Source organism: Rhodnius prolixus, unplaced genomic scaffold, assembly GCF_049639745.1.
Source record: "Rhodnius prolixus isolate KJV_2025 unplaced genomic scaffold, Rpr scaffold_1, whole genome shotgun sequence".
Lineage (NCBI taxonomy): Eukaryota > Metazoa > Arthropoda > Insecta > Hemiptera > Reduviidae > Rhodnius > Rhodnius prolixus.
In genome coordinates this window covers 46,189,816-46,203,062 of record NW_027411581.1, presented here as the reverse complement: position 1 = coordinate 46,203,062, position 13,247 = coordinate 46,189,816, and the positions used below count along the sequence as shown (strand labels likewise).

The following is a 13,247-nucleotide window of genomic DNA, read 5'->3' as shown; positions in this document are numbered from 1 at the left end:
TAATAAAATTATTTTGTATAATAAAAAAAGTGTCGCAACTTGAAGGTATTCTTTATTTGTAAAATGTGAAATAAATTTTAGTGTATTGTTCAGAGTTTTACTAATTTAGGCAACATTGATCGTTTAACGGCAGCTGACTCGTTGTGTTTTGGTCAATGAACTGTTATTTTTAAATACTCCTACAACATTGCATGTTAATAGTTATGCCATTTATCTCAAAGGATTGGAGATCACCCGGAGAAGAATGGGTAAAGACCGAAGAAGGTTGGGAAAAGAAAAAAGTTTTAGAATGTTCAACAAATTTTCTTCAAGAACTAAAAGATGACAGGTTGGTTGCTTGTTTACTATAACAGCTGTCAGCTGCCATTGTTTTGTTTCGCAATATTTTGACTAGTTAGATTTAAAATCATTATTACTCCTAATCTGTCGCTTTATGTAAAAACTAAAATAAAATCAAAGAGAATCATGAGTTTGACACTACTATTAACTTAAGGTTCAGCATTACCGAAAATACAATTTTCTATTTAATACGTAGTAATTATTTTTTAGAAACAAGTAATTTTTTTTATTTTTTCTTAGGTTCCACAATGATACTTTTCAAGATTCTCCAGAAGTTTGGTAAATATTTACTGAAAAAATTATCATTTGTTTCGTTTGAGTTTTTACTTTGCAGGTTTTTTTTTCATGTATAAAAAAAGTAACATAGTAACCAACAAAAATATTGCATAGAACTTTAAATATCTAAAACATGATTTTGGAACTCATTGCTATAATGTTTTTCAAGTTATGAAGAATCTTTCTAAATATTAGTGAGAAATGCGTCTATTTCTGTATCTAAGTTCACCGATTAATTAGCAGTAATAATACAATTACTCATGATTTGTTTTTAAATAAATACCTGAGCGGTTTTCACAGCATTTAAATATTTATTATTTCTGAAGGATGTTTTATTAAAAAGCGAAGTAAATCTTGATTAGGCTAATTAAGGGATTGTTATAATAATAAAAAAAAATATTGAGCTGCTCATCTAAATTTAGAATTTAAAGAAATTGGGGCTCTCCAACTAAGAGGATTTAATTCTAATTCCGCAGTTAGATTTGTAAAGTACTATCAATTTTTTTTTTTTAACCCTAATTTTCCTTGTAAAGACAGTCATGAAATTGTTTTTATCTTATGAGGAATGTAGATCTTTTCTATTTATTCATTTATTCAGGATGACGAAAGACAAAGAAGAGAATTTACAACTCGCTGAAGCTTCAAAAGGTAAGTTTAGAGTGTAATCTTGTATTTAAAAAAATAAATAACCTCTATTTCCGTTTAATTACTCATTTGTTGCAGATACATCGACACTTCAACCCCACTGCCATATAACCAAAGCCTCTAAAGAGGTAGTTATTACTTTCAATGTATTTATTTTTACCGAGTGTATTATAGTTTAAGGTTTTTGGGGGCTTAAAATTAGATTTAAAATTGTAAATTAGTGTAAAACTTTACTTTTACATGTGTAACCAGAAGATTGGTGGTTGTTCTTTTCTGTTCGAATAGTACACTTTTGAGGGAAGAGATTAACTTAGAGTACATGACTCAGAACGTTGAGGTACCGAGTTTGAGACCAGTTGATTTTCTTTTATAGGAGTATTTTATAGCTTACTAATGGTATTGGTCAGAAGTCTGAAGAAACTCTGTTCAAAAGCCAGCAGAGCATAGGAAATGCTCCAGGTACCAAAGACCTTAGGGTACGTTCACAACGGAGCTGTGAGCATAGATGATAGGAATGCTGCATCAGCGAGCGCTTAAAGAAAAACATAATACATTCGAATGTGAGCGTGCACAACGAAGCTGCAACTAGTGACTCATACGCGCTGGTATAAACGAACCTAGATGATGGAATTAAATATTTCATTTTTCTGCTATCTGAACTGCAGTTTCGGAGCTTCAAAATGGACGTAGAAAAATTAATTAGTGCTGTCTTTACTCATTATTTTTTGTTATTATTTTATTATTTACTTTTAAACAATATTTTGTTTTTTAAATCGTGCTTACAATTATTTTTATGTGTATTTATTTGTTTTTTTCTCAATAAAATCATTACTTACCTAAGAGTATCACTAGTTTTTCTTCTACGGTTATAGGATTACCATGACAATTTTTCCGTTTTCTTAATTTTGACCTTATTTTTTTTAAAATATAGTCGAATGTGGATGGACTCATCCTCACATGTTAAAAAAAACGATCCGGATAATTTCTAAGTTCCTTATATAAATGGTGAAATACACCCAAAGTACTTCGTTTTTTATTTATGGGATATTCATGATATTTTCTAAAGCGTTTTTTCTATAACATATACCATTTCGTTTCTGCTGAACATAAAAACTCTTCTTCACTACTCGACATGTTGCATGGATCTCAGCTCCGTTGAGCACATTAATCAGCGATTATATTTTACTCTATCATTTATCATCTCTGATATCACCTATACACACAGTTCCGTTGTGAACGTACCCTTTGCTGTTAGAATAATAAAAAAAGAAACCAGGCCATAAGCCGTAGCAGTACGCATTGGTGTGTAAAAATTATTAGTATTGCAAAAACAATTCTGTAAATGATTTGTTCCCAAAATGAGAATTCACTCACATATGAAAATATAACTTTAAAAACAATTGTAAGCATATTTGAAAAAGTCCTATGTATTGCTATCAAATATACAAAAGTTTTTAAATGTATATATGTAGACTTCTTCAGTAATACAGAGATTTAATTTATTAATTTATACTGCTTAAAAAGTATTGGCGGCTTAGGAGGCTTTTACTCTAATTAGAGAAACTTTTTAATTCACACCCAAACTATAAAAAGAATATTGTTAAAAAAAATGCCGCATTTTTAATAAAAGAAAGTCCGCCTATAATTAAAGGTTAATCCTTAACTGGATGTGTTGTAGATTGCTGGATTCACTGGTTTGAGTGATGCTCTCAAACGACTTGATTGGCGAGCAGCAGTTCGAGATCGTCGTAGATTCAATTATATTTGCAAACTGTTAGATCTTCTGTGTTCTGAGAGGCCTTTTTCAGACCTTCCAGGTGGAGTGCAAAGGGTGCTTTTCACGATGGTGGAGGAAGTTGCACATCAAAGTAATCCATTTTTTTTTCAACTTATATTTTTTGTGCACATAAATTTACTATAGGTAAAACAGTTTTAAGATTATGTTAAATTTTCGAAATTGTTTTTGCTTTGGGAATATTGTAGTACATTGTATAAGGCAAAAATATTATTATGATTCTGAAAAGTGGATTTTCGGTATTCAGTTGACAAGGGATTTATTTATTTTCTACTAACTGCTCAGATACAGGGATTGTAACGATTGCAGTGGAATTCTGGAGAACTACTTTTGAGGGAAGAGAATGATGGTTCTTCAAGACAACATAGACTTGTCTATAGTATTTAACATATGACATAGTATTTGTCTATATCTCAAGATGAGGCAAATATATAAAATAGATTTAAATGCAAACCTAATTACTAAGAAGGAGTTTCAGTGAGTTTCATAAAAGATGTTTTGTTTCATAAAAGTACGAGCGAGTCAAGAGAATACGGAAGTTCTACGTCGCCTGATTTTTCAACTAGATGGCCTAATAGAATGTGCCTGTTGGGGCAGACCTCTAGGTTCTACTCAGTTATGGGCAAGACATCTGGCTGTAATTAGGCGTATAAATAGCATTGCTGATTCGATGATTATTCGTAAAGTAAGTATCATTTTTTATTTATCTATTCAAATAACCCTTCAACTCTTGGAGGCTCCTGAACACCTGATGAGTGTAATCTGGAAGTCGATGTTTATTGCGACTGCTCTTTATTACGTACACCTAAAAGAGTTCTTCCATTGCCGATTTTGAGTTTTAACTAAGTTTGGGTTAGTCGACTTTTCCTCAGGTACCCAACTCTATTTTTTTGCAGCTTTTTGAGGGCGAGAAAAAAAAAAAATCTTTTTAGTTCAGGAATCGCCATGAAAACTGTGATGCGTGCTTAATCCGATTAGACCTGCACTTCGACGAATTTGGTATTGATTTTATAGTTTGAAGAAGGCTGGCGAGGAATTTTTTATTTGCGTCCCTTTTTGAAAGTCATCGAATGCTTTCTTAAGACTCACTAAACTCAGGAGGCTTTAGGAGGGGCATGACATGAGAAAATATGAACGCCTTTGGTATGTAAAGAGATACTAATATTTCAAAATCTAAGTTTAAGAAGTCCTAGCTGGTGGAGGGAATGTTTTCTGTGACTGTCCAGATTTGCTCTTTCAGGACCACAGGTAACCTGAATTGTGGCACAGTGATTGTTGTTTTGATTTTCATGGCGTTCGTTCGGTCTGTATTGGTGTTTGAGTGTACTGTGCATTAATTGTGTAGGTTCTCCGACAACTTATGGTCTGGATGTATTTTACATCCTGTAAGCGAATATTTTAATCGCTTTAAATCATATTAATTATTAATAATTGTAATAATATGGGCGTAAGACAACATATGATATGTGACATGTAAGTTATTAGAAGCTAGGGTTTTTTTTTATAGCATTGTGGTTTTTTTACTGCCTTTACCATGAGTTAGAAAGAAATAAATAATAAGAATTCATTAATTCATTTTGTTTTTCTTTCTCTTTGTAAATCCTTCAATCCACATCCATAGAATAAAAGAATCTTACTTAGGTCTTATTTTGTTTTTAATGGGAAAAAATAAAAATTAATAATAATTGAGTGAATATAAATTTTTCATTATTTTAAGTAGTTTGTATTTATGAAATTCTAATTTTATTTTTTATTCTAAAACAGCCTGAAACTTCTCCAAGACTAGATGAACTTCCAGAAGAGTGTATTCGAGAAATATTACTTCGTTTAGTTAACCATAAAGATGTAGAATCTTGCCGACAATCTTGGCCAGTTATGTCGAGATTGTGTTCAGAGAAGCGATTGTGGAGAGAGCTGGTTGAATTTCATTTTTCTGATGATCAAGTGTTAGCACTTAAAAATTCAGGAACGTTGCCTTCCGACTGGCAAGCAGCTTTTCACAAACTTAGAAAGTAAGTTTCTCTTCAATTATTTGATAAGTTAAAAGGTAGTAGGGGATTTAAAAAAAAGGTCTATTAAGTTGACCAGAATTGACATTCGTATTATTTCTAAAATATTTTGCCTTCCTTTCATTTCTCTTTTCCTATTTCCCTATCTTCGCGAGACCAGGAGGAAAACAGTAATCCGTAATCCTATTAATAAATTATCTTTCATTTTTCAATTATTTTTCTCTTTCCAGTTTGATTGATGCGAAATTGAAGCAAAATGTTGGAAATATTGATTTTTTTACTTATAAAAAACTTTGTTCCTTATACAATCTAAATTAATTTTAAAAAGGGGGACAATTAATTCTGAAATAAATAAATAATCAAAAAAGGATTAGTTATGTAATTCCTGATCAAATTTTAAAAGTATTTTGTCATTGTTGTTTCTCAGCCAGAATGTTGATCAATTTTTTCAACAATTACTTTATAATTGTCAACAAAGTAAATCAGATAATCTTGGGCTGAGGTCGTAGAAAATTCAAATTGAACGAATTTTCGAGTGAACCGTTGGATCTTTTGTTGACTAGCCTTGTGATCATTCGATAAAGTAAGTTCATGACGACTGTCCAAAATATCGCACTTATCTGCTGGAGGGGAACATAAATATGTTTCAGATAGATTACAGGGAGTAATTTATAATTGAGAGTAAAGGTTATGTTCTCCACTAGCGAAAACAGGGTTCTAGAGTATGAAGATGAGACTGGAAGGATCGGATAGTAATTAAGGGATCTGAATTATGGGATAAGATGGCCATATTGTCGGCTTACAAACAATTGAAGTATTGGTTTGAGGAGGAAGATCAGTCTTATAAAGGGTGCACGGCATTGGTGTGAGAATTCTCATTGAGGAACTGGGATAAATAAGAGGTAGAGACTTCGATAACTTGGAAGAAGCATAAATTTTGTTCTGCAGTAATTTCCGCGCCATTCCTTTAACAATCTCGATGCCTGATTAGAACCGTATAAGCTGATCCTAATGAGAGTATTTTCTACCTCAGTTCTTGAATATTTCAAGAATATGTATTTTATCAACAATTTTTAGAGAATTTTGTCCACTCTTGCTATTTAAAAAAAGTTTATCAGAAAGCTCAAATTTGATACTCCCTATAAATATGTTATTAACAGGAGACTATCACAAAGATATCATTAACAATAATCAACGTTAAGTAACAAAGTAGTGATTAGGGATGCCTATTTGATGTTTAAGATACCTTGTACCAAAAGATAAAATTTCAACTACTCTCACGAGACGGTAAAGAAAATGTATAAACATAGAAAAGAAAATTGTATAGTCGGTAACTTAATGATATAACTGTCTCATCTTATAAATAAATAAAAAACTATCATTAAAGAAGATTTTTGATAAAGTTATGCGAAACGGGATGTCGCAGAATGTTTAAATTTTTTACAGGCGAGCAAATGCAAGATTTTTTCGCGGTTTTTTCTTATTTATAAGCCCACGGGAGTTATTTTACTTAGATCTCTGATGGATATTAAGTAACATAGATGCTCGTTAACAGATGGTTGTGTAATAAAAAAAAAATTTTGTATTAGAAACATTAAAAAAATAAATTTTAAAAAAATGGACTTAGTACTGAATTATTTTAAATTTACTAAAAAGTTCCTTGAAATTATTTAGACATACTTTTCATAAGGTATAACTAGTAGAATAAAATATACTAACATAGAAATTTTTATTTTCCTAGGACTTTTGGCTTGAGGGAAGATTATGCTGAAATGATAAAACTCTGCCGACATTGTCGTTGTTTATTTTGGGCTAGTTATGGTCATCCTTGCATAGCTGACGACCCAGATTATAGAGAACGCTATGGAGAAATAACTGATAAGTCTTCCTCACATGTTCCAATACCACCACATACTTTTCTAAAATTTTTTTCATTGTAATTGGTTGGTAAAAGCATTTATAAATCATCTTAAGTTTACGGATGATGACTTGGCGGAGGTGTTAACAAGTATATGAATTTCGTTCGTTTTACTTCAATAATTTCAAAGAAATTGGAATGGATAATTTTAATAGTGTAAAACAAACAATATTTATACTTATGTGGATATTAACTAAAAATTGCTGCAGCGAGCAAATTTTAATAGTTTTGCCTAGTTCCTTATTTTTTACAGTAAATTCATGGTTATATAATGTGATAGTTGCTTCGTTGTATTTTAAAGTAGAAAATTGTAACGAGCTACACACATAAAATGTTTGTGACATTGCCATAAAAAAGAGCGCTAATTCTTTAAAGAATATGAAATATTTCTTTAATCTGATAAATAACGCATGAAATTTGAAGTTTTTGCCAAAATACCTCCCCCATTCTTCATCCAAAAGCAATAATATTCTTGATTCTCCTAAAAATCTTTATTGTAAAAATAAGCTTTGCTTCAACTGTTGCTGTTACAACAGAAGGTTGGTGAAAGGCACATATAAAAAATTAAGAATCATTAAGTCAACACAGTAACTGTTTGAAGAAAATAAAAACAGTAACTGTTAGAATTGAGATTATAATAATGCTCTTAATATTTTATTTAAAAAAAATTGTTTAAAAAAAAATATATATTGTTCTATAAACATGCATGATATGTAGTTATTGAGCTGAGCCCTCGGGTGACTGTTTTTAGAAAGATTTAATTTGCATTTTTATGGATTTTCTTTAAAATGGTTGTACTAACTCTTTTAAGCTTTAAACTTTAATACTAAACGAGAATATTATTTTAATATTATTACTAAGATTAAAAGTATTATTATTATTTTTAATAATTCAATAAGTTTTAGCTGAGTTTTTTAAATTCTATATTATTTTCAATAGCATTGTGCAATAATGATTTAACAGTTGAAGATAATATATTTGTTAATTAACTCCGAGGAGTTCCTGCAAATGCATTATTTTCTTTTGTATTGCAGTGATTTGAATTAAGCTTCCACTTGAAAAACTTAATAGCTGACATTCACCTCTCTTCCAACCTCTTCCAAATTTTTCGAAAACTTCTTTTTTTCTGATTTTTTTCTTACATTAATGCATTTTTACTGTTTTTACCCTCAATATTTGATATTTTATAGATTCAAGGTAATTGGGATACTTTTGATATTATTTAATTATTAAAACTATACTTTTCCTGATTATAAATCGGTTTTGTCTTTCTTATTGGTATTATTACATATTCTCGGTTATTTATGTGCCAGCGTCAATTTAAAAAACTAAACACATCTGGTAACCTAAATTACGAAATGCGGCTTCATTTTAGGAATCAGGATTATGAGTAGGTTTCTAATATTTTCGTTTAAACGGTAACACGCTCATTCGTTTTAAGAGAGATCCTTGATCTTCGTTTTTAAACGTATTTTCTCAGTTGTTTTTGCAAAATTCTAATCGCAGTGAGCAATAAAATAAAATAGTAATCTATTAAAAAGATCTATCAAACGGATCCAATTATTTAATAATCCGAATATAGGGTATGTAAAAGGATATCGAAAAATGAATAAGATAAAAATATTGGGTAATTAAACAACATACAAAAGAAAGGGTTTGAATAGAACTGTCTTAAGTATTTTATTGTTCCTACATTATTGACAATTACTTTTGATAAGTGTGTTGAGATAGATAGATACATACATATGTGTACATTTGCAAGGGTTTTCGGTTTCTCTTTGTATTTACATCGACTTGGGTTTTATATTTAGTTATGAGTGCATTTGATGATATATCGATACATCTGTTGACATAAATGTATATTTGGCATTCATAACTGATACAAGATATTCTTAAATTGTGAAATGTTTCCTGATATAGAAACGAGAAGCGTGAATTTGTTTTACATTTTTGCGCGTTAAAACTCATATTTTCTCCAATTATTGCCTTTCAGGATAATATAACAATATTGATAAATTTGCAAGAATTGAATATGGTACAGAAATAACTGGGAATCACCTCATTAATGTACTGTAAATTTAATAAACTTTATTCGTCCTAACAGAAGTCCTTACATTTACCATTATTTTATAAGTGAATGAAACTATTTGTGATAAAAAACGAAAGTGTATAATCTTAAAAACGAAAGTTTATCATAGTAAATTTAAGAAATTTTATTTTTAAAGTTTATAGAAAGAGATATATTGAAATATCTGTATATTATTTAAGGTGAGAGCTTTTTTATACTGTTTGTCTTTTGTTTTTCGTTTTGTTTTGTTTTTTTGATCAATAATTGGTTTGTAAAATATTGAAATACATTTTGTTATATTTTGTGAAAATATGTATGTATTTTCATTTTACCAATCTCTATTGAATTTATTTAGTTACTTTACGTAATTAAATTTTTACTTTATATTTATTTAATTATAGGCAAATCACATAGTAAATGCTTAAACAAAGAATGAAAAAGAAAGCATTTCTTTTTTTTAATGAAACGTCTTTACATTCTGTTTAGCTGGGAAGATAAATTCTATGAAAGTCGAATATTTTATCTCAAATTTCTGAAGACACGTGCTTCAATATTTCAATTTTACTTTTACTGTGGTAAGAAATTGCTTTGCAATCATAGATTTCAGATATTTAGTTACTGCAAAGGTACGTTTTAAGGATACCTACAATCGAGGAAAGGTTCTCGTTTATTTATGTATAAACAAAATAATAAAACAGAAAAAATTGCTTGAAAAATTCAAATTAGCAAGTGGCAGTTACTTTCAATAAATGTTTTTTATTCCATTTTTTTCGATATTTGAAGTCGTAAGAAAATGAATTGTACACATTTTTGAAAATCAATTTTATGAATCATAACTTTACTTCTATTACAAAAACAATTTTAAAATCATAAAATCCTTTATGAAATGCCGCCCAAAGACGTTTAAAGTACAATTTCCTCAAGTTATTTCAGGCCTAAGTTTTTACGTTCTGTGTGCAGCAATTGAACTTAATTGTTTAAATGGCCTCAACAATTATTGAGAACACTTTGCCCGCCACATCTTTCTCATCATTTTCTTGCCAAGCCATATTGCGAGCTGTTATGAAATGCGAAAGGTTACGATTATAAGAAGAGTGCCATGTGCATGTAACAAGGGAAACCTTCACCGACAGGTTAACTAGCGTGAGGTTGTTTATAGTGTGTAACTTAAGCTTCATCCGGCTTCAATTCGAAAGTTACATTTTTAATTGTTTAGTGACACTATCAAGAATCATGGTAGGTGAAATGGTTCCATTAATAATTGAGCATTTCTTATTTGCATGCTTTATTTTACTTAAACTTTGACATTTTTAGAGTGATGTTGACGAAGTTAATCCAAAAGCATACCCGCTTGCAGATGCTGCCCTAACAGCAAAAATTTTAAATTTGGTCCAACAAGCATTGAATTACAAACAGTTGAGGAAAGGCGCCAATGAAGGTTTATTATTTATAGCATGTAGTTTGTTATTTACGTTTTTTAAAGTCAATGTGCGGGAAATATCTGGTTTTTATTTTTTCTTTTAGCAACGAAAACCTTAAACCGTGGTTTATCCGAATTTATTGTCATGGCTGCAGACACAGAACCGTTAGAAGTAATATTACATCTTCCATTGTTGTGTGAGGATAAGAATGTACCCTACGTTTTTGTACGTTCCAAGCAAGGTTAGTGCTTCAAGAATGTTAGTAGTTAACTGCTACAATAATTTTATTTTTACTTACAGTATTTTTTGCATGAAATTAATTCTGGAAATAATTTGAACGTGAAAACTTGCCTTCGTTGACGTCTTTTTTCGTCTTCGTTTTTTTTTCGTACATCTACTTCCGATTTATATAAAAGTAAATACCTGTTGGCACCACGTGCCGCTTAAAATCTTAAACAATTTCTTCTGCTGGCGTTTACGATGTAACAGTCGAGGAAATGGATCCGTAGAGGGGAAATTTTTTTCTCCGACAAACACTCGTATCTTTTCTTACGTACTTTTCGTTACCTTGAGAGCCTAGAACGATTAATTAGTTGAGAGCGTTCTCTTTAGCTATTTTATTTTCTTCTGTGTACCAGTTATGCAAAATCCGTAGCCAGTTAATTTCTCCACCGGTGAGTACATTTCGTATTGTTAACATCACATTACTCTACGCTATACGTCTCAGAACACCGTTTATATCTAGGCTGGCTTTTACATTCCTGCGAGTCTTGCATGCCCTAGTAACGCTATTTACCCTGGAACTTGTTCTCTGTTCTATAAGCTCCATGAGATTCAACTGTTCTACCTACGTTCCATCTCTTGGCTGGAGTCTCCTACAGACCATCAAGAGAGATAATTGGTGTGGCGACAGGAAAGTTAAATTCGGAAGTTGGGAAGCCAAAGGGTTTCTAGAGGAATTAACTTATTCTGTAACCGCTAGGAATTTTTAGTAACATCCTATTCTCAATTCCGGCGGTTCACTTTAAGACCACCTCCCGGAGAATACTGTGTCTCTCAATACTGTGCATTGTCCGTCTTCCTGGTGCCTTCGCACCCTTTGTCTTCCTCACTTACCTTAAAACTCCGGCTTTTCAATAAAACTAAGTAAATCATATATTCTTTACTCACATTTGTGAGTGGTGTGTAGACTTCTATAGACATTACCAGCACAATCTTATAAGAGAAGAACGATTATGGTAAAAGAAAATGTGTTAGTAGAACTAGATGTATAGAAGGCTTTGGAAAGCACTTAATACAAACTTTCATTTACCCACATGGTAAGGGAGTAATTTTACTTTTTTATGTTGTTTCTAGCACTGGGACGTGCTTGTGGTGTTAGCCGCCCAATCATTGCCTGTTCAGTGACAATTAATGAAGGATCTCAACTAAAACCTCAGATCACAAAGATACAGCAAGACATTGAAAGACTTTTAGTTTAATACTTTATTGCTTTTAGATGTAAGAAACCTAAATTTTAAGAGATCCCATTTTTATTTCAAACAAATAAATAAAATAAAGTAATTGTTGACCAACTATTATTATAAAGTATTCATTCGTCTTTGTTGTTTTTGAATATAAAATAATGCAACAATTAAGAGAAATCATACCGAATATATTAAAGGACTATTCAACTGTTTATATAAATGGGAAATTGTGTGAAAGTTTATTTTCAATCGAAAATAAATCGTACTATATTTTACTTAGTCTTAATTTGCCATAAATAAAAATTGTAACATTGGAAATCAAAGGTTAGATGGGGACATGATTTTAAATCAAAATTTATGTTTAAACATTTTCTCTGACAGATTTAAGAAAATCGGAACCTTGTTTTTAACTGTCGCTGCCTATTAAAATCTGTGCCATGCACTTTGTTGAATTAAAACTTTTATAAGTACTACCATTTTTTTGGTGTATCAAGTAAATCAGTTTTTGCAAAATTGTTTCATTACTTTATTAATAACAAGTTTTGATTGTGAACAAAAAAAAATTTTTTTTTTAATTCTTCCAAATTTAACTATTACTGCTTTTATTTTTTGTTGTCCTTTATAATTTTTAAATAGAAGAATATATACAGTATTTTCATATAATGTGGAAATCAGTTCAACTGTTAGTTATGTTATAAGTGGGTGTATTATGGGAAAAAATAAATTTTCCAGAGATCTTGACGGATTTATTTTTGAATCCTCAAGAATACTAAATTAACCTAGCAATAAAACACCATTTTCATATGAGTTCATTTAATTTTGAGCGTAGCCCCTCTTTTGAAGTTTTATTTTAACTCATAAGTTGGCTCAGGGTGCTGCACAACAAAATGAAAATTTTGAGTTTCACTAAATTTAATTTTCTTTTACAAATTATTACTATTATGATGTAAAATTAATTAAGAGCTTGTATAAAATATATATATATAAAAAAATTTCTTCAAACTCAGAATCATGTATTTTTTCTTTCACAGAGCGTTTTACAAATTTTTGTTAACATGAAATCTGCAAGAGTGTAATATGTGTGACCGTTTCAATTAGAACTTGCCTAACCCACAAAGGACAAACTGCAGGCAATCCAAACAATTGCTTTTGAATTAAATAAAATTGAATTAAAAATGAATTTTAAAAAGGTTTTGGTCGGAGAACTAATTCGTAGTTTTACATTCAAACGCAAGACCCATAGTACTGGCTCGTTAAAAGGCCACGCCTAACTGACCATGTTAGATACCATTCTCTGAGGTTCTATTCGG

The 13,247-nt window shown here is 30.6% G+C and overlaps 2 protein-coding genes across 3 annotated transcripts; both read left to right on the top strand.

Moving 5' to 3' along the window:
* Positions 1-109: 109 nt before the first annotated feature.
* Positions 110-9,362, top strand: LOC141460991 (F-box only protein 32). Of its 2 annotated transcripts, none has more exons than XM_074141569.1 (8): positions 110-328; positions 580-618; positions 1,214-1,263; positions 1,339-1,388; positions 2,939-3,128; positions 3,568-3,740; positions 4,820-5,067; positions 6,806-9,362. In XM_074141569.1, exons 1-8 carry the CDS (start codon positions 192-194, stop codon positions 7,002-7,004), a joined length of 1,086 nt encoding a protein of 361 aa, XP_073997670.1. In that variant the 5' UTR covers positions 110-191; the 3' UTR covers positions 7,005-9,362. The 2 variants fall into 2 exon arrangements, with proteins under 2 accessions (XP_073997670.1, XP_073997679.1); XM_074141578.1 differs by lacking the exon at positions 110-328 and adding an exon at positions 352-493.
* A 763-nt stretch (positions 9,363-10,125) lies between these two features.
* On the top strand, positions 10,126-12,946 carry hoip (NHP2-like protein 1 hoip). Its single transcript, XM_074141591.1, has 4 exons — positions 10,126-10,286; positions 10,365-10,488; positions 10,575-10,712; positions 11,828-12,946. The coding sequence occupies exons 1-4, from the start codon at positions 10,284-10,286 to the stop codon at positions 11,950-11,952; spliced, it is 390 nt and encodes a 129-aa protein (XP_073997692.1). The 5' UTR covers positions 10,126-10,283; the 3' UTR covers positions 11,953-12,946.
* The last annotated feature ends 301 nt before the right edge of the window (positions 12,947-13,247 follow it).